The 22568-nt window shown below is 32.1% G+C and overlaps 1 protein-coding gene across 1 annotated transcript in view; it reads left to right on the top strand.

The window, feature by feature from the left end:
* Positions 1-746: 746 nt before the first annotated feature.
* nudC (nuclear distribution C, dynein complex regulator) overlaps positions 747-22568 on the top strand; it is a 43153-nt gene continuing 21331 nt past the window's right edge. Inside the window, exons 1-5 of the mRNA XM_035372691.2 lie at positions 747-953; positions 1154-1231; positions 9600-9806; positions 15234-15302; positions 18736-18846. Of these exons, the coding sequence (XP_035228582.1) occupies positions 882-953; positions 1154-1231; positions 9600-9806; positions 15234-15302; positions 18736-18846 (537 nt within the window). The 5' untranslated portion in view covers positions 747-881. The remainder of the gene's footprint in view (positions 954-1153; positions 1232-9599; positions 9807-15233; positions 15303-18735; positions 18847-22568) is intronic.

The raw sequence follows: 22568 nt of genomic DNA, 5'->3' as shown, positions 1-22568 counted from the left end.
TTAAAAATGTTTTTTACTGTACTTCATCGCTATATAAGTTAGTATTCATCGAATTCTTACGCCATTTTTTTTATATCTAACATTATAGTTTCTGTTAATGTGTAAATAACATGAATGTTTAACAAAAGGAACTAACATATGGGAGTAATCACAATACGCAAGAAGACAGTTTGTTACCATCGTATTGTAAGAGCAAAATGGGCAGAATGTTACAAAATCATTATTCTCTTTGACTTTATGTTTAAGTTGGCTGAGATATCTACATTCGCGAATGAGAGACTCACATAAAAGCGTAAGAAAATATTACATCGAAGAACTTAGCGTCAAGTCAAGAGTTTTAGTTTTCATTATGTCGAGATAGATAGTCGTAATCACCTTTCGATTCAACAAGAGATGAGAGAGTAAGTCTAAGATTACTTCAAAATCACGTTTGAACTTGTTCTATATATGTGCAAGGATCTTAATTAGTAATTGATTAGATCAATTTTTAATGAAATGCCGTTCGTTGCACGAAACTTGGAACGCATTTGAGTAACTAAGAATTTCATTGGTTACAATTAAATTGTAGCGACTTAATAACATCTCAGATGTAGCAATTAACTTATAAGTCAAACAGAGGTTAATATTTTACTGTCCATTAAGCTTTGTATTCTGCTAAATGTTTAAATGCTTAGCGTAAAGTTTCTTGGTCAACTTCTAAATTTGAGGGGAGGGGCGAGGGTTAGAATTTTTAAAACGGATTTCCCGTAGTTTGGCAGTACATCGGGAATTGTGTTTCTCGTGCTGTCTCGCGTTTCTGTAATTTCTTCTTTCGCAGTAATTGTACGTAAACTAATTGCTGTGATTTCTTTAGTGTTCCGGCTATTCTTTGAAAACTAAAAATGAATGAATCGGAAAAGTTCGATGGTATATTATTAGCTATGGCTCAGCAACACGAAGGTGGTGTTCCTGAGGTTAGTATGATTTTTTTTCCCTTTCGTATTTTATTGTCATTATCATAATACAAAGGATAAAAATTATCCTGATAGTATTTATATAATTTTGTATCTTTTTATGCAACGTACTTATCTTTGAAATATTAACAGTACACTGTATTTTGCACCTGATAAAATAGGTAAATATATGAATTGCTTAAAAATTCCTTTTATTGTAGTTGTTAGAGACTATATTTGGTTTTCTGCTTCGGAAGACTGATTTCTTCACTGGCGGTGTTCCAGGAGCATGCCGAAATGTGAGTATGATAATACGGTTATCTTCATATCTGCATGAAATTCTGACTTGCATTTTCGGAGGTAGATGATTGTTACGTAATATTTGTGGGCTTATTATTTATAATTGTTAATAGTTACATTATCTTAGGAGAACATGTATTCATTGCAATAAAATAATATACATGTGAACGAAAGAAAACTCTTATGGAGAACGGTGTGGGTAAATTTGAAATCATAATGTATTTTATATGTGAAACATAAAATACAATGATCCTTTATCATGTTAAGTTTTATGTTGCAGAGATATATTTGATGCTATCATTGTGAAGAAAATGATAAAGATCAAGGGAATCACATTCAGGGAACAAGCTCAATATTATTTCCAATTATTTTCTGCCATTACTAATTAAAATTGATTGCATTTTCATGGAGGATTCATTTACAAAAATTCTGAAGACGTTATCATTTATTAAGCAAGATGTAGAAATCATTAATGCATAATTATTGGTGATCTGCCTTATACTAAGATTTTTCATTTCTGATTCCAAATATATACTTTTATAAATACTAATATTTATTAATAAATAAATTGATCTTTAATTATGACTAGCTTATGATTTTTCATATTAAAAAATAACCAGAAGTATGAAATACTTTACTAAAACTATTGCATTAATTTATTGCTAAGTAGAGTAATTGGTTAAAATTTTCTCTACAGTACTTCTTGGCGAATCATCTCTTTTTTTGACGCCAAAATAGGCACCAATTTCAAGACGGTGCCAATCTTTCTGTATGCTACACAAATCCAAAACAAGAAGTCAGAGACTTGTGCAAACTCTGTCTCCATGCGACATTGACCTATTTTAACTTGAATTGCTTACGTGCTTATTACTTAAAAAAAAAATCAGAGAATTGTACAAACTAGGCATTGCGCATGGGTTTAACTTTGTACACATCGATCTATTTTCACTTAAACAAAATCAAGAAGCTAAAACAAAGTTAAAACTATTGGCTAATCTTTGGAATATGGTAACAGGTAGTTTGGCGACATTTTGGTAAGGCGATAAAGGTTACTAGCTAGGACTTTAGCAGTGTACATGGATAAAGTCAAGAGTGTGTGCAATGCCATTTTTGTGCAATTCTGGGATTTTTTTAAAGTGAAAATAGGTCGACGTGTACATGGATACCGTGTATGTGCATTTCTTAAAAAATGCGACAAGCAGTTTGCGATTCTGCACTTTCTCCCAATTTCGCACCTAATCTTCATCATGATTAAGCACTTTTGTTCCATAAAAGTTCTAGCATAAGCGTAATTCGGCTAGCAGATTGTTGGAAAGAAAAACATGCCTTTACTTCGTGAAAACAAAATGGTGTCCAAACAAAATCTAGCAGGTTGCTGTAGCAGGGTAAATAGATCGACGTGTACATGGATACCGTGTATGTGGAATTCTTAAAAATGCGGCAAGCAGTTTGGCGATTCCAGATTTGGGATTTTCCTGAATATAAGACCACAAGTTTAAATCTAGTAAGACGGCATGTAGAAATTATAAAATTAAAAATATGCAATCATGATTTATGAAATAATGAAGTATTTATGATCTAAAGGGTATCAAAATTTACAAAACAAAAGCTTAATATTTATTTGTTTACCTTATTAAACATTTCTTTTACTGTAAGTTGTTTAAGTTGCTTCGTTTTTTTGTGTTAATACTTTCTGTAGACAGATACATTGTTAAAGTCCTGTAACTGCTGTTTCGAGAATTCTGATTAACTTGTCAATCGAAATTTTCTCGTTTTCAGTATCTTTTCTATCACTTTCTTCACTATTGATATTGGTATTTTCTGGATCTAGAACCATAAGAGACATTTCACCATTTATTAATTTATTGATGATTGAAAAGAAAAATTTCTTTTATGTCATCTTCACTTATTACCGCTTCTCCACATTTCTTTACAAAATCTGTCAATTGCTTAATTTTAAATTAAAATTTCACCTTTGTTTTGCGATATCTGAAAACCTTTAAAATTAGCGGCTATTATCATCAAATTTAGCTATCCTTAACTATACATATTTGGATATGCATCATGAACTAGGCGACTAACGACAGCATGTTCCGTTAAATTTTATGTTGCTTCTATCGCACACTGAGACAATTAAGCCTGAATTGTATTAATTTAGTTATTTATTATATTTATGTCTATTTTTTGCACATGAAGGCTTATTAGAGTTCTAAATAAATAATTTTCTATATATACCTTATTGAGGGCCGGTGCTAGATATCTTACCGCCTGAAACAGTCTCTGTGGGTCCTAAATTCTGTGATTGCATGTGGCCGTACAAGCCCTGGTGGCCGGTTCTGAGTTTATGTGAATAACAAATCGGTTATTCTTAATTCAAATAGCCCTAAATGTAATCTTTGGGTCTATGAGCATCATCAGCAAAATCTATTTTTAGCATATGGAAAGCAATTTATGGTAAATTTTTCCCCGTCAACATTTTTCAGTGTATTTAACTTAAATCTGTAATTATTGCCGAGCGTAATGTCAACATGAAAGGTTACCATACTCCTTTATTATTCAGTTACTAACATAAAAAAAAAAAAAAAAAAAAAAAAAAAAAAAAATGTTTAGGCATCGTTACATGTGTCATTACTCAAGTTGTCATGTTTTGATAGGAAAGTATAATAAATAATGATTCACCATGTTGGCGTCAGATTAAGGATGTATCTATGTGGAATATTTTAGTGCGAGATGTGTGCTAAAAAGCAGATACGCAGCAATGGAGCCAAATTACTGATCATACAAATTTATACTAAAATGTTTGTTTCTTCGATAACAAGGTATTTTAGTTAGTGTCCAAGTGAAATAAAGAATGTGTACTCTCCAGATGTTTTATTATGCACAGAGTGGTGAATCAAATGTGCATGTGTAAAACCTAGGAGAAAAACGTTATTGTTGGTTTTGAGGTTTGGATTTTAGATCATTCCAGATAATGGACGTCCCGATTTCGTACTTTGTACTGTAGTGAGTTCAAAGTCCAAAACCATACCACGCACATCTAAGCAAACACAGCAACTGAAAACCAAACCCGGGTCCATACCAAAGGATTACTATTACAAAAAATAGCCAAAAATGTTTCGTGACAAAAACTGAAAAAAATCACAGTTATCCTGAAGGGTACCTTCGCCAATATTATCAACATTAGGGTTACCGAAAAACCTCTGTCGTGCAGTGGGCTTCCAGATATCACAAACAACCAATACCACTTGGTAATTTTTTTCAGACAGAATCCAAGGGGTACATATACATCATTAATCTCTTCGCGATCTTTCGATTTGCACCAAACTTTTCCTATAAAAAATAAAGAGGAAAATTATTAATTCATTCTTATAAATTTATTCTACTGTTGTTTTTATTACATTGTTTATTGATAGAATACAAATGCAGTGAGTTAAATATATATAGTACGTAAATAAAAATTCAAATTTTTTTTTATCACTTTTCTTCTGATAGTTCCCTACTTCAACCTGTTCAAGGATCACCTTAGCTAGACCAGGTCTTACCCTAGCCGATTAAATAGTATTTTTGTTTTTGATAATCATAGATACTGCAACTGTGAGCACATACCCTATCATATACCAGATGCAGATATGTGAGAAATGGCAAATAATCAATCTGTTAGACGACATCTGGATGCTTTTACCCGAGGTCGAATCATTGGGAAGTTGGAGGAAGGCCGCCGTGTGACAAATGTGGCTGCAGAGTTCGGAATTGCTCACAGCATCGTTTCACGACTTTGGAGACAATTTCAGACTACAGGAACAGCTATCCGGGGGTTTAGTAGTGGTCATCCACGAGGAACCACACCCGCAGATGACCGGTATATTGCCTTACAGGCCAGAAGAAACAGGCGGCAGACAGCGGAAGAAATCGCTAGACACACGACACAGGTGACTGGATGACCGATATCGCGTTTTACTGTGGCCAGAAGACTGCACGGTGGTGGTCTGTTTGCATGATGCCCTGTTCGGTGTGTACCTCTAACGCCTGCCCATCGGAGAAGGCGTTCTCTGTGGTGCCGGGAACACCGGAATTGGAGAGACAATGAATGGGGACGTGTACTCTTTACAGATGAGAGCAGATTCAGTCTGAGTAGCGATTCTCATCGCATACTCCTCTGGAGAGAGCGGGGAAGATGCAATCATCCCTCGAACATCATTGAAAGGGACAGGTATGGAGGTGGCGGGGTTTTCGTTTGGGAAGGCATCATGCTTGGTAGTTGTACAGACCTTCACATCTTCGACGCAGGTTCAATCAACGGGACCCGTTATTGTAACGAGATTCTTTTTCCATATGTGCGTCTTTTTAGAGGCGCTATGAGTCCGCAGTTTCTTTTCATGGATGACAATTCACCATATCATCGCACAGTAGCTGTCGAACAGCTCTTAGAGAGTGAGGATATTGAACGTATGGATTGGCCGGCACGATCTCCAGATCTCAATCCCATCGAGCATGTATGGGATTTTCTAGGCAGACGCTTACCACCAGTAACGATTCCGGAGCTTTGATTGGCGCTGCAAGACGAATGGGCAAGAATGCCTCAACAACTCATTGACACCCTCATTCTCAGCATGGGCAGACGCTGTGAAACCTGCCTAGCAGTCAGGGGAGATCAAATCCCCTATTAAAGACCGAATGTTTCTTGCTGGACATCCATCACAGGCATGTTTCGACCTTCAGTCGCATTGCGCTCCATGCTACTTTTTCAATAAAGCTTCTTTTTATCCCTCTGATTTCTCTTTTAGTAAGTGTTGCTTACATTACTCATGTCCTTATGTATTGGGGATCTTATGGTATTAAATGTGTTGATTTGGAAAGCTTTTGTACAAAGTTATAATAAAAAAACCGTCTCGTCCTTAATTTTTGCACACCAGTGTAAGTTACTTATCAGGTGCAAGTTACTTTTTTTCGCAAAGTTTTTTAGAGAGATTCCCAAAATATTTTATATTTATCGTATATTGGCAGGCATTATCAGCATACAAAAAGAAAACACACTTTAGGAGTTTAAGATAAAAATGTTAATTATTAAATAAACCTTGCATGATTCATTAAATAGTAAATCACATTCTTCATCCATCATTTCTGTAGTTATTTTGTGCTATTCTTCTCTCCAAGTACACAGCGATATATTTTTTCAAAGAAAAAAAAAAAAAAAAAAGTCAGAGACTAGGCATCCTGGAAATCTTGGCAATACCAGCTCTCTGCAGGAAACCACAGAATGAGCAGCTGTTCCATCTGAAAGACTTTCAGCAATTTCTGCCTTTTTAGTGGCTTTTACTTTAAAAAAAATTCTTTACAATGCATCTCCTGGCCGTTCCATTTAAAATTTTGCAGAAAATTTCTCTGTTCATACAGAAATTTTACCACAGTTTCTTTTATTGCTGGCAAATTCCACTGACACATATTTTAAAATTAAGACAGAAAATATTATAAACTGTTTATCAAAATTGTTGAACTTGGAGTATAATGGAAAAAAACCTGTACAAAAGTTTCAATGTTGCTTCACTGAAGGATTTTTATCATCATGATTGCCTGAAGTGTGGTTACATGCATGTTTACCAGAATTTGGCCCATTTTAAAAATTTCGAAACGTCTTCTAACGTGGTTGGAATAACACACAAGTAACACAAGTAACCATTTTATTTTACCAAAGAAGTAACTCCCAGGCATTGACAGTTATGAATTTCATTTTACCAAAATTTGATATTAATGTTCTACAACCTGCCAAAGGAAGAAACATTACAATGTGACAGTCGTTTGCAGCTTACAGCCTGACATTTTCCAGGCTTGGTACCATCAGCTTCTTCAAAGAAAAATATAGCAAGGGAATGGCATAGTGTGCTCCAAGAAAAAAATTTGTCATGAATCCCTCTATCAGTGAGCTGAATGTGATGGATTATGTGTGCAACCATGTTACAGAATATATTATACAGCACAAAGTCCTAAATCTGGATGTCCGTTATCTGGACTGATCTAAAATCTGGACCTTGAAACCACCAAAAAATTTTTTTCGTAGGTTTTACGCATGTGCATTTGATTCCATCCTTCGTGCATAATAAAACATCTGGAGAGTCCCGATTCTTAATTTCACTTTGACACTAAATAAAATACCTTGCTATTAAAGAAACAATTATTTTAGCATAAATTTGTACCATCAGTAATTTGGCTCCGCTGCTGTGTATGTGCTTTGGCACACATCTCGAACCAAAACATTCCACGTAGATACATCGTTGATCTGATGCCAACCTGGCAAATCATTATTTATTATACTTTCCTTTCATCACTGCATGTTTATCAAAACATGACAAATTGAGTAATGACTCATGATTCCTAAACAATTTTTTTTTTTTTAATGTTAGTAATTGAATAATAAAGGAGTATGGTAACCTTTTATGTTAACGATGAGCGTTTTTATTGTTTGGCGATTATTACAGATTTAAGTTAAATGCTCTAAAAAATGTTTACGAGAAAAAATTTACCAAAAATTTCTTTCCATATGCTAAAAGTAGATTTTGTTGATGATACTCATAGACCCAAAGATTACATTTAGGGCTATTTGAATTAAGAATAACTGATTTGTTATTCATGTAAACCCAGAACCAGCGCTAGGCCTCGTAATGGCTGCAGAATTTAGGACCCACAAAGACTGCATCAGGTGGTAAGATATCTAATGCTGGCCTTCAATAAGTATATGTGGGAATGTATTTATTCAGGACTCCAATAAGGCTTAAGCATGTGCAAGAAATAGACATAAGTATAATAAATAACTAAACTAATACATTTCAGACTTAATTGTCTCAGTGCGTGATAGAAGCAAGATGAAATTTAATGGAACAATTTGTCATTAGTCGCCAAGCTCATGATGCATAACCAAATATGCATCATGAGCTAACAATATAATAGCTGATCATAATAACTAAAGAGTGAAGGAGAGCTAAATTTGATGATGATAGCTGCTAATTTGAAAGGTTTTCGGATATCGCAAAACAAAGGTGAAATTTTCCAAATAACGGGTTTTGTAAAGAAATGTGGAGAAGCATTAATAAATGAAGATGATATAAAAAGATGTTTTTCATAGTGATGAAAACTGAATGAACTGATAACAATTAATGAAGGGTGAAATGTGTAGTATGGTTCTAGATCCAGAAAATACCAATACCAATAGTGAAGAATTGTGATAGAGAAGTTACTGAAAACGAAAAACTTTCAATTGATAAGTTAGTCAGAATTCTCGAAACAATAGTTACAGGACTTCAACAATGTAACCAAACAAGAGATTATGTCTGTCTACAGAATTAAAGAGAAAGTATTAGCACAAAAAAGAAGCAACTTAAACAACTAACATTGAAAGAAATGTTTAATAAGGTAAACAAATATTAAGCTTTTTTTTTGTAATTTTGACACCCTTTAGATGATAAATACTTCATTATTTCATAAATTACAATTTCATATTTTTAATTTAATAATTTCTACATGCCATCTTACTAGATTTAAACTAGTGATCTAGTATCTGGAATCGCCGAATTCCCAACGAGTCCAGATTTCAGACTTTGTATAATAGCTAAGTACTGCCACTTATTTATTTAATTTTATGTATTTTTGTATTTTCGATATTTTCACTGTAACAATAGACACCTTTTTTAACTGTAAACTGTGCATCTACTTTTTCCAAACATACTGTCACTATATACTTTTGTTTGATATGGTGGCACTAGTAAGTGAATCATAAGAGGGATTTCATTGGCAGTTAGGGGGTTAATAAAAGCTATGCAATTCCCATATTGAAAGCTATGTAAAATGCAAGGAGCAAGAAACTATGTAATTCTCATAATGAAAAAGGAAGGCTAGACTGAACTACATATATTGCAGTTTGAATATAAACCATCAGTTTAATTAATTTCTATTACTTAGTAAATGAAATAGGCAACTGTTCAAACATAAGTTTACCTGAATAAAGTACTGTATTATAAATCTAGAGCTTGTATTTAGATTTGTTCTTCTGCCTAGCAACTCTCAATCATAGATGGTCACAATTTCCAACTAGCAATTGTACTGCCACTGCAATTGTTGTTCTTCTTTTCCTAAATTGTAAAGCATGGTTTACTGTAAGTGTAATTACAATATTTTTTTATTCATAAAGTGATGCATTTACAACACTACTATACTTTTATTGTTTTGCATACATTTTGTTAATGTTCATAATTTTGGAGTTTTAAGGTCTGATATTTATGCTACATTTTTAAACTTCTTAATTGCTTAAAATTTTGTAGTCTTAAACATTTGAATTTATGTTTTCATAATGTAAATGATTTTCATTATTTTTAACAGTTGTTGTTAGAAAAATTTCAAAAATATGAATGTATGGCTCTTGAGGAGAGGAAGAAAAAAGAACAAGAAAAGGAAGAAGCTGAAAGGAAAAGAAAAGAGCGTATAGCTCGTAAACAAAAAGAACAACAGATGGAATTAGACAATGACAATAGGGTCACAGAACTCACCGATGAAGAAGCAGAAAAGCTTAAAAAAGAAATGGATGAGGTTTTTTAATATAAATGTTTTTGGTGATTTGTTTTAAAATATTGTATTTTTATTGTATTGCTTCAAATTATTACATAATTTGAAATTATTACATAATTTGAAATGGTTATATGGTCATGTCAATACTTTTCTGTTAACAGGATGCCAGTAAGTGCTGTACATAAACATTGGCACAAAATCAAACAGTGGTAACAATGCTAGCAATAAAACATGAAAAAAAATTAACTTGTAATAACAGTACTGCATCATATAAGATAATATATACAGTGGTGTAGGCAAGGGAGGCATCTGCCTCTAGGCAGAGAATCAGAGGAGTGCCAAATTAATATTTCAAAATTTAGAATGAAATAATTTCCTTTTTGGCAAACAGAATGGGTTGCAAAATCTTCACTTTTCCCCGGGCGCTGAAAACTCCATGTCTTTATTCCAGCTACGGTTCTGAATTTATATATATATTGCCTTAAGAATAATTTCAAAGCTGTATGTAATGGTCGAATTCTGTGATTTTTTTTTGACACATAGATTTGTTTTTGTTTAAAAAAACTATAAAACTGTATGAATTCAATATCATGAGTGTTAAACATTGGTCAGCTATTCATGGCACAATGTAAACAAGCTTTCACATTTGGCAACTGGTGCCCAGGTAACAGAAAATTTAAATCATGCCTCTGTATCTGCTGAAATATCAACCCTTTTAGTTCGTCATGGCTTATGAAAGTAGAACAACAAATAAAAATACTAAATTTTCTGCATATTTATCAAATGAAAATGATGTGCAGCAAAATGCTTTAACACTTCTAGTCTTGTCATTCCCACATGCTTATTTTGGACAGTGAAATTTGATTCTGGGCAAGTGGATAAAACCAGTAGACACTGGCAGCATGACCTAGTTCAAATCCCTGTAATTGCTGTGTGATTATCCCCTATTGAAATATGCAAGAAGGTAGCGAAGCAAAGCAGCAGGTCACAAAAATAGTTATGTGGCAACTTGCAATGTCACTAAAAAGTATTTATGTGGTAGCTGAGTTATGCACATAACACATCTCTGTTTTGGCTGGTCTGCAACGCCAAAGCTGCATGATAGCAAGCGTCGGCAGTTCTGATTTTTTCTAAGTGAAAAAATATTTCTGTGCACATGGAAAAATAACAGCATGAGAAAAGAGGATTTCTTGGAAAAGATATGTGCTTTATTATCAGTTTCTAATTTCTTTAATTTTATTAATTGACTGCTCTTGTATAGAATTCTTAGTGCACCACCATTCTGAAAATGGTTGATGCTTTTCGTGTATTGCCTCGTGCGAAAACTTTGGTTCCAACTAGTTTGAGACTTTTCATTGGGGGTGCAGATAATCAGGAAATACCAAAATTTTTCATTTACTTAAATGACATTTCCAAAGTGTGAGAGTAGTGATGCTACAAGAGATTGGACACTGTAGTATGGTTTAGCATTAGAAAAATGAATGATTGTTGTTCTGTTGTTGAGTAATATTTTTATAATGCAGAAACTGTATGTCTTTATTTCACTTTCATATTTTGTGGTTTAGATTAAAATGCCCGACTCCTTTACTTATACACAGATATGAAAGAGACAGAAAGTGTATCACAGTCGGATTTTGTAGAAAGACCACCAACACATAAAATTGCAATTTGAAGCTGAAATGGCGATACATTCTGGATTTAATGCCATAGTATCAATATTCACCATTCTTTTAACTGGTGATTAAAGCATTGTCATCATAATTAAGACTTCAGTTGTATCTTCATTAAGCATGTTTTCTGATATTCCATTAATATGAAAATCTTCATATTCAAGGTTATCATCAACATCATGAAAGCTGATAATAAATTATGCCAGTTCATCACTTGTATCCAGTTAAGAATAGACTAGTATCATATTGAATATAAGCTTTATTTCTTTTTTAATGTAGATCCTTTTTGAGATGAAGATTGGTATTTCCCATCTAAAATTCCAGTTACTTCCTGGCTAAAGCCACCACCTTAGTTGCCACAATTGTAAGATTATTTGGCATAACTGGCAAACTTAATTGGCGGGTTTTTATCATGCAACATGTTTAATCTTTTGCACTTTTGATTTCAAGGTTTTCCATACGATATTACTGATTTAGTATTTTTCCTCCTCTAAAAGGTTTATACAGTCAAAAGTCGTTAATCCGGACTCATTGGGACTTCCGTGATTCCGGATTATCGATTTTTCTGGATTATAGATCATCAGTTTAAATCTGGTAAGAATGGAATGCAGAAATTATAAAATTAAAAATATGAAACCGTAATTTATGAAATGAAGAACAATTATGATCTAAAGGGTATCAAAATTTACAAAAAAAAAAAAAAAAAAAAAAAAGAGCTTAATATTTATTTTACTTTATTAAACATTTCTTTCAATGTAAGTTAAGTTGCTTCGTTTTATGTGATAATACTTTCTCTTTAATTCTATGAACAGACATAATTTCTTGTTCAGTTACAAAGTTCCGCTGTTCAAGTCCTATAACTGCTGTGTCGAGAATCGAAATTTTTTCGTTTTCAATAACCTCTATGTCACTTTCTTCACTATCGGAAGCAAATTATAATGATGAGGAATTTGATTTAAATCATATCAAAGACTGAGTACATCAAGATGAAATACTACATTTAGTAAGGAATTATAAGCCAAATAAAATTAAAACATCTGCCCTGAAGATAAGGATAGTGCTGACAGATGAACTTCCAATTCATTGCGCGCCGTGGCGTTCCCCTCCCGCTGCAGGGCAGCGTGAAATTGATAAACAGATTTCGGAATGGTTAAAGAAACAAAGCATATGCCTTTATCTATTTTTTTTCAGCAATTCCACTTTTTGTTTGATGGACATCGAAACATACTTTCACTTTGTAGATCCTTTGGGAGCTCCAGCATCGGAATTTCTATTTGACATAATCGAAAGTTCAAGCTCACTTTTATAAAATTGCTCTAACAGTCTGCAAAAAATAATAAGCCGGATCTAATTTGAAGATTAAGGAACAACGCAATCTGCAACATTAACTGAAATAGATAATTAGATAATTTTAGCTTATACTGTCCGTTATACATTAAGCGCGCATGCATAAACGTATTATGCGCACACTCATATGCGCAGCCGTAAAGGTCTTGCACGCATACGTAAACACGACGCATACGCAGAAAGTTTGTAGCTTTGAGGTCCGGATTATAGATCATTCCTGATGATGGGTGTCCAAATTAACGACTTTTGACTGTACTATTTTTATTTATAATCAGTTGAAAAAGAAATGATATTTTTCTATATTTATAATGTGCAACATATTTTCTTTTTTATGCTTACTTTAGACTGTGTGATATTGTTCTTTCATTACGCATCTTTTCTAACATATTGATAATTTTTTATTTTTCATGAAATAGAAAGTAAGCAGTAATTTCATTGCAGTATCATTAATTCTATCATCAGTCATTACTGCTGAGAGAATAAATGGTAATAAATTGATACAATGGAGCGTACTTACCCCTTTTTCATTGTCCAAAAACATTGTAGAACAGTTAGCAAAATGGCCTTCCCATAGCTGCCAACTTTTTCTTTTTCTCGGTACATATTCCGGTTTTTCAGTAGATGCTGAATATCTTGATTTAAAATTTTTAGCCTTTACTAATGAAAGTGATATTTAACAATAAAATTATAAGTTTCATTTCCTCATCCCTACTAATCTTCAACAAAATTGTTCATATTAAATATTATTTGATGTGAATTTTCTTAATCCATAGTAGATATTTATAGAACTTAATGGAAGATTCTTATTTTTGTTTTACATCATTATGTATAATTATTATGTTCATTTTGGAACATGAAACATGGAAAATATGCAGTGTTTTGACTAGGATTCGAAATCTGTGCTTTCATACTGCTAGTCAGACGTGCTTCCCCAAAGACGCATTTCGAACCTGCTAGTTACAAATTATCGTCCACCACGTATTAATTAGTGTCATATAGAACAGTGGTTTTTATTTATTTATTATTTTTTTAGAGGCTAGAGATGTAAAAAGTGTTCATTGCTTTCACCAAGTTTTGAAGACTTGACTTCCTAATTGCAAGTATGATGTGCTTCCAATTACACAATGATGGTGTGTGGTAAGGAGGGAAAAGGTATCTTAAAAATGTACATATCTTACAAATGTTTGGTATATTGCTAAGTTTATCTCCACAAGATGAAGTGCATTACCTACTTATTTTATTTTTACTGTATTTAAAAGTACCTTGATAAATTAAAGCTTTCCTTGCCTACTCAGTATTTTGTCATCAGAGTGTAAGAAAATTACGAAATGAAATTAGGAAAAGAACATAAAATTTAGAATATGTAAATAACTATTAACACATTTTTATTTCAGAATCATTATAAACAGTTGAATGAATTGAATCGTGCTATAAAGCAAATTTTAATCAGTTTTAGTTTTTTAAAATGATGCTGCCGTGCAGCATGAAAACCTTTGAGAAATACCCAGTTTTTCACATAGGCTGGCAGCTATGCCATTCACTCATTTATTTCACAACATAAACATAAGCACTGGTTCTTTTTTTTCTTTTCTTTTCAATAAATATAAACTTTTCTAACTGTGGATGCCGAGTGCCATCTCGGGCAAAAAAGCTGAGATAAACATTTAAATGCAACAATGTTCATTATTATTTCCCCCCTTTAAAATGTTAAATGTGTTTAACTTATCATTAACTGAAAAAGAAATTGTTGCTTTCTTTTCAAGAGAGTAGAATTCTGCATATTGAGCAGAAGTGCTAAAATGGCTGCCAGTTTATTGCGAGATATAACTTATTTTGAGATGCAAGTGAAAAACTGTAGGGCAAAAAGAGGTTATGTGATAATTTGTTTTGGGACTCCTTTTCTTACTGCTTTGGGCTTCATATACTATTGAGCTAAAGTATAAATTTTTATCAGGTGGTGCAATGGATGAATTAAATACTGATGAAAATCAGAAGAGTACCAATATTTGATTCTATGACAGTAGCAGGTGCCAGACTATTGCATCCACAAAGATAAATAAATGTTATTTCACCCCCTTCCGAGTACATTTTTTTAAAACCTTTTTTTTTTTTTTTGGTTGGTTGTCGTCGTGTTCCTCTAGTTTTGTTAAATTAATTTTAAATATTCCTAGATTGCTAAAGCACTTCTGGTGGCTGTTTTAACAGAGAAGTAGCAAATTCCATTATAGTTTATTTCATCATTAGAGAATAAAATTATTGCTATTACCAAAACAGTAGGCATTATTATTATTATAGAAAAATTGTCATTTTAAATAAATTCCTATTTTAGTTGCATGAAAATTAAATTATTATTTTTTAATATTAAAATATGTTTCTTCATTTTATGATATAATGCATTCAGCAAAGTAATAAATGAAATTTTATTTAACAGAAAGCCAAGCAGAAGGAATTAGCAGCTACTGAAAATGGTGAAAAGGAAAGTCCCGATGATATTAAAAAGGTTTATTTGTCTTTCTATGGGCTTTTCCAGTTATAAAAACTAACATGTGGATACTTCCTTATTATAGTAGCCCCCAAGATTGAATCGCTAATAAACTGAGATATCTTGCCATGTGTTCTTATTCCTTACTACATGTTACATCTTGGTTGATTAGCAATTCAATTTTGGGGGCCGCTATAATAAGGAAGAACCATATATACTTTTTCGATATTAAATGTGTGTAGATTTTAGCTGTATATTTTGTGAAAACTCTTACTGTTTTAAAATTATGCAACTTATGTATTATTGGATGCTTAGTAACATAAACATATATTAAAGTACTTTTGCTTAAGGGAGCACTCCTTATTACATCTTTTCTTTTTCATGTAAGATGTGAGGGCTCATTATAATGAGCATCAACTGTTCTAAATAATTTTCTTATCATTTTGAAACAGTATGGATATTCAGTGATGAATGAATAATTTCTGCAGTTGCATACCACTTTTATAGCAGAACTTCTGTATTTAAATATTTTATAAATATAAATCCATGCAACTAGGGATTCCCATCTATACAGTTGTTATCGGGGAAAATCATGTAAAACTTAACTGGGAAAATTGTTTGAGGAGGGCAAGTAAGAGTTAATATTGTTGCATGCATATGGGTTCATAATAGATTAAATACACAAGTCTGATAAAAAGTTAATAAAATTTATTCTTATAACAAGAAATATAACAAAACGTTTGAATTTTCCTCAGAGATATTCGTACAAGTGTTCACAAAATCATGCAGTAATAATCCGTAGAATGCAAATACTTTAAATAGAACGCAGTTCAACACATTTGAAGAGAAAGCTAATCCAATCTCACCATGAATTCACAACAATAACAACAGCAACTAACTAAACAATGGAACTGAGATGTTCTCTGTCTGGCATGTTTTAGCTATAAATCGGGCGCGAGAAATTGCTAGTAATTTCTGCTTCTTGAGATTTCTGGAAAGCAAAAGGGTAGAATTACAGTTACAGCTAATCTAGTAGTCGATTACATTTATTCAAATTAAATATAAATTACCGAGATAAACATTTATTCAATGTTAAATGCAAGTGCTCTTGTATTTTTACTTTTCTGGCATAGCTTTCTTTTAAAATTCCTCTCATGCTGCATTGCATGGGGAAATAAAATAATTTTAATTATAATTCTGCTAACATTAGCTATCAAAATACAAAATTTATAACAATATTTTAAATATAACATTGCATATGATTGAGATTTTGTGTATCACTCTAAGTAGTAATGCAAATCGAGATTTCCATGAAAGCAGAAATTGCATAGTAAATTTAGATGTTAAAAAAAAGGAGAGAGAGCCATCTTTATGTCTGGTTATTTGTCACAGACTCCAGTTGACAAAATTAATCTAAGACTGCTCTATTTACCTCTAGAATATAGAGGTTTTTAGTATTATTATTATGGAACTACTCTGATATGCACCCTCAAGTCGCCAAATTCCTCGCCAAACATTTTTGGCGAGAAACTCCATGCTGCCATGTTACTATCTAAATTTTTTGTCTTCATTTCGAACTTTAAGCCTAAAATGTATCCAAGAACGCGGTTTTCGCATATGCAAAAACGACCTTTTGAACACATAATTTAAGCTAAAAATCCGAAACAAAAACAAAAAATTTAGGTAGCAAAAACGTAAAGTTTCTAACCAAAAATATGTGACATCCATGTGTCCATGTACACAGCGATATGTTTTAACTTAAAAAAAAAAAAAAAAAAAAAAAAAAAAAAAAACAACTACGAGGCACAATCTAGGTAACGAACGAATCTATGAACTGCTCACACCTCACTTTAATAAATTAACATAACAATAAATTTCAAAGAATACTATGTACACAGCATCCTATTTTAACTTAAAAAAAAATCTTTGAATTGCACAATCTAGGCAACAAACGAATCTGCGAACTACGCACACCTCGCTTTAATAAATTAACTTAACAACAATAAATTTCAAAGACTACCATGTATACAACGTTTTATTTCAAATTCAAAAAACATCTATGAATTGCACAGTCTAGACGCTATGCACTAATCAACAAAATAAGACAGAAATCCATACTTAAACAATGAATAAAACATTCTAAAAAATAAGAACAAGAATAAAATAAAATGCACTTACCCTGAATTAATGCTTTTTCAAACAGCAGAAATACCAACTTCATACCGCCTTTAACATGCCGCCACGTAATCACTATCGTATTTATATGACAGCCACGCACACTATCCAGGAAATTCATGCTATGGTTCACAAATAAGTAAAATCACAAATCCCTACTTCTACCATGCACAGCCACTAAAAATAATCTTCCAGACCCTCTTTCCACACCTCCAAATACCCACTGCCCCTCAACAGGATGGCCATGATGATATTTCCTTTTGCTGAACTTCAATTCAACAACTTCCACCATTTTATCTTTCCCCCCTATCTTCGTGAACCAACGAGCTCCAGCGAAAGATATTTCAACGTCAACAGGGTTGCTATACAACACGCAATCACGCTGAAAACCAGAGCAGAACACATATCATCACATTTGGTGAAATTAGGGCGTATATCAGAGTTGTACCATTATTTATTCTTTTATTTTTAACCTTCAATATGATATATATGTTAAGAAAATCTCTCTCTCTCTCTCTCTGTTGTGAATACATTAAATTTAAATTTTCAAAAATGGATCTGAAGCGTATTGATGTATATCTAACAAAGTTCTCCTCTCACACTCAGGGAGTACAAAAATATACTGTTTCCGTCACAAATGTAGTTACATCCAATACGTATTCAACTTTAGTTTACTTTGTTTCATATTTTTCTTGTATTATGTTAGGGAAGCCTAGCTGAAAGATAAAATTATTGTTGGACAGTTCCTTTCATATGCAGATGTAGTGTTAAAATATGAATTGCATGTAGTAATGTAAGTAATAATGTTAAAATGCAATAGTAAAAATAAAATAAATTTGAAAATGCTAAACAAATTTTGAAATTTATTAATTATCGAGTGATGCGTAGAACACCAATGTAACTTTATTAGTCTAAAGGTACTACATGTATTACATCATTGAAACACTTTAAATTATAAATTTTGAGTACATATGATTCTGTGATTGCAGATGGAATTCCTATAGTATTATAATACTTTCATATAAAATATGGCAAATCTGTAACAATTATAAATGTTAGCATTAAATTAGTAACCTTGACAGATTATTGTTTTTGTTTCTAAACTCTAAAATATACAATAGACCTGGTTTTAATTTAAATTCAGGAGTTGGTTGATAAGTATAAATTTGTAAATTTGTATTTATTGTGATTGCATATCTTATTAACTTCAGTTTTTTAGATTTACTTCATTTGTAAATGCATAATGACAATTAAAAAGCAATCTGTGTTTCCATAGCCTGATGATGAAGAAGAGGATGAAGCAGATAAAAATAAATTAAAACCTAATGCCGGAAATGGATGTGATCTACCAAATTACAGATGGACCCAAACGTTATCTGAAGTCGAGGTGAGCATTTTATTTTGATTATCAAACTTAGAAGCATGCATATAAAACTGTTAAAGGTTTACTTTTCTCTCTTTAAAATTTCTTTTGTGCTTTAAAATTTATTTTAATGTAAAAAGTTTGTGTGCAAGTATTCATATTATGAATACTCACACATTTCCGTTTTTTTTTTAACAGCTTCGCAAGAATCTTCGATTAATACCATTCTGTGTTTATATTTTTTGTAGTTTTACAGGTTATATGGAAATTGATTTGTTTGGTAATATAACCCCCCCTTTTTTTATATACAAAGCACAAATGTTATTAGTTTTCCCACTTAAAATTTGTAATTATTATAAACATTTCAGAAAAATGGCATATGAAAAATTTAATGTTTGTTTCAGTATTTGTTATTTTAGTTGCATGTGACCTTTCATGATGATTTTATGTTAATTTTGTGTTGTTCTTTCTTTTGCATTCAGCTGTTTTCAAAAGTGGTTAAACTACTGTCTCACAAAAAGAATTTCTGCTAAAACTCCTTAAGAATTTTTTGAATATCTGTGACATTTGTGCACGTTTGTTCTTTTACCTCATGCATTTTTATTTGCAGTGAACTCATAAAACATGCCAAATGGTCATTTTATTCATTTATTTATTTCGAAATTGCTTTGGAATAATTTCTAAGAGCATATTATGATACAGAATGCTGTTTCACACTACAATTCTGCTTAGGTAAATATCTCAGTGATTTGATCACAAATTTGTGCAATCAAATTACATTTCACCTAATTTTTGTAAAAGTTAAAAAAAAAAAAAAAAAAAAAAAAAAAAAAAAAAAAAAAAAAAAGGTACTTTGTTATTATTTTTGGCCCTTTTTTTCTAAATACCAAGTTGGCATCAGAACTTTTACCACATTCACTCTTTACTTTTCGCATACACTTTATGACTGGCATGTTCCACGAGCTTTTACAATGATATCAAAAGTATTTTTCCATCCCAAGAACTTTCAACTGATGAACATTATTATAGAGAACTGTGCCACGTTGATTTTTGTTCTGCCAATCAGTGAACAGTTGTTAAATGTTTTCTGTATGAGCAGCCATTGCTGTATCAACAAAATGAAATGTATGATTCACAGTAAAATGATCCTAACCTACTTTTCCAGTGTCTGTTTCATTTGCTTACCAGTGATCTTTCATATGCTTATCTAGGTCTGAATAAATCATGAATCCATCTCATACTTAGTGGCAATTTTGGCCGTGAGTGTGTTTGTCTCTATTTGAAACTTGAGAGAAAAAGAATTCACCAGTTTCTCACGATCACCTCCAAATATCCTAAATTGTTGAGGCACGTGCTGTCTTTGTTTTTCTCCTTTAGGTACGAATTTTTCAAAGCCCACTTACTCATATTTAAAAAGTACCTTAAATTACCTTACCATGTTTAAAAAGTTTCTCACCATAACCTGCCAAATATTGTAAATTGTGGAGGCATGTATAGGCTTTGTTTTTTACCTTTAGGTACAATTTTTTCAAGCCCACTTACTCATCTTTAAGCCCACCAGCGGCCGAGCGGTAAAGTCGCTGAACACTGGTAGTTCGGTCCAAGGTTCGAATCCCGCGAATGGGCTGGCTGCATGGGCGTTTTCGTGGTTTTTCCCATGTGTAACGTGTATATGAGCCAGTTTCCCTTAGAAAGTCCTCCACGAAGGCATCCCTCCCCTTAGGCAGATAGCCCTCGTGTGCTTTGCCATAATTAAATACACCAACACCATACTCATCTTTAAAAAAAGCTATATTTAAGCTCTTTGCCAATCAGTTAATCAAAATTAGCACATCTTTGGTGAAAAACTATTCCCATCATCTACACACAACAATTGATGGGACAAAGCCAAAATCATTGCCAAACCCTGGCATTAAAAATTAGAGAACCATCAAGCCTGTGTTATGAGAGACCTTCCCATCAATCTTTCATACATCTGGATGTGTATTCTAAGTACAGCAACCATGCAGAAATAAAAAAAAAGACAAACCTGATGAAGTCATCCATCCTAGTTCCGGCTGATGAAGCTGACAGGCCATCTGCGAAAGCTCCTTCCTGTCTTTTTTATTTTGCAAGCAAACATTTTATTTTGTGTGTGTTTAAATGCGTGGCCTAGAGCAGAGATTCTCAGCCTTTTTCTTAAATTGTCCTCCCTTTAAAAGAATAGTTTTCTTCATCGATCCGCCTTACATTTTTTTTCCTGTTATATGCAGCAAAGTACATGGTCATAATCCAAATGATTGTGCATAAATAAATTAAAAATAACAATTAAGAATATGAAAAAAAATTTGAAAAAAAAATGGTTCATTGTATTTATATTTTATTTTTAATTTTGAAAATATAGACAAACTTTCAGAAACAAAATCACAAACTAATTAAAAAAAAAAAAAAAGCTTGATTTTAATTAACATGTGGCTTGATGGCTATACATGATGTGCTGATGCAATTTTTCAAATATGTTGCACAAAATTGCTTTACTTAATTTTATATCACCTTGTTCAAAAATAATCAACCTCCATTCTTGTATTCCACTGTAAATTTTTAGCTGATTAAAGCCTGCTCCTATTACATAAGAAGCGGTAAAAGTCAATAATGTTGGTTTTGAAAGAACTTTTGTTTCAGAATATATTTTTTCCAGTTAACTTCTACATTCCAGTATTTAGAATACTCATGTATTTAGATTTAGATCTATGCTTGAACTATGAACATTCTTCATTGCAGTTATTTTTTACATCAAAACATCAAGATAAATGCATCATAGTTTTATGATCCATGCTGGCATATTTAAATTTTCAATGTGTTGGAAGTGAAGATTAAAATCTTAAATTTTGCAAATGGCTCATTTACAACATTATATCTGAGGAAGTTTACGTTCTTTGTTTTTTTTTTTTTTTTTTTTTTTTTTTTTTTTTTTTGTGTGTGTGTGTGTTCCCGCTCTTTCCTTTTTTATATTGCATTTATTGCATAAAAAATGTATCTATTTAAAAAATACTTTAATGATTTTTCAAGTATTTTAAATAACTTTTGTGTTTTTTCTCCATATATTTATTTTATGTGCTTTCTTCCTTACTGCATGATATAGCTTTATATAAGATATCAGTTTTCGTAATAACTTTTTGTAATAAATAGATTATGATGATGAATAGCCCATGCTTATTTGGCTATCAACCCTTTGATTATCATTGACCCTGTTTTAAAGTTTCATCAACCCTCAACTGGAGTATGTTACCTCATTTTTAACTTCAAGCCACATATTTACTTATTTCATTGTTGGATTAGATGTAGAGAATACATATAGCTTATATAACTGTTACAGTCAATAATTGTAGTATTTTTTTTACCACTTAACTGACGTCATTTCTTTGCCCAACAGTACATAAATCCTTACGTTATTACAAACAGTATTCTGAAACCACTGAACCAGCTGTCAAAGCTTGTACTTTTCCTTTACTTGCAACTTTTCAATTTGCACCACCAAATACTCTCATTGATATGTAGTTTGATTTAATGCATTTTCTTGTATTTGAATGCGATGTAAAATCTGTCTTTCTTAGAAGAAAGATATAAAATCTTTAGCACTTCTTGGTAAATACAGCATTTTCTATATATATATATATATATATATATATATATGTGTGTGTGTGTGTGTGTGTGTATGTAAGATATAACAAAATACAATAGCTGCTTTAAAAAAATCATTGGCGACC

The sequence above is a fragment of the Stegodyphus dumicola genome, chromosome 10, assembly GCF_044657685.1.
Source record: "Stegodyphus dumicola isolate Sdum_Otavi_A_Nest chromosome 10, ASM4465768v1".
Taxonomy (NCBI): Eukaryota; Metazoa; Arthropoda; class Arachnida; order Araneae; family Eresidae; genus Stegodyphus; species Stegodyphus dumicola.
The sequence above is the reverse complement of the archived record's forward strand: the minus strand, read 5'-3'. Positions and strand labels throughout refer to the sequence as shown.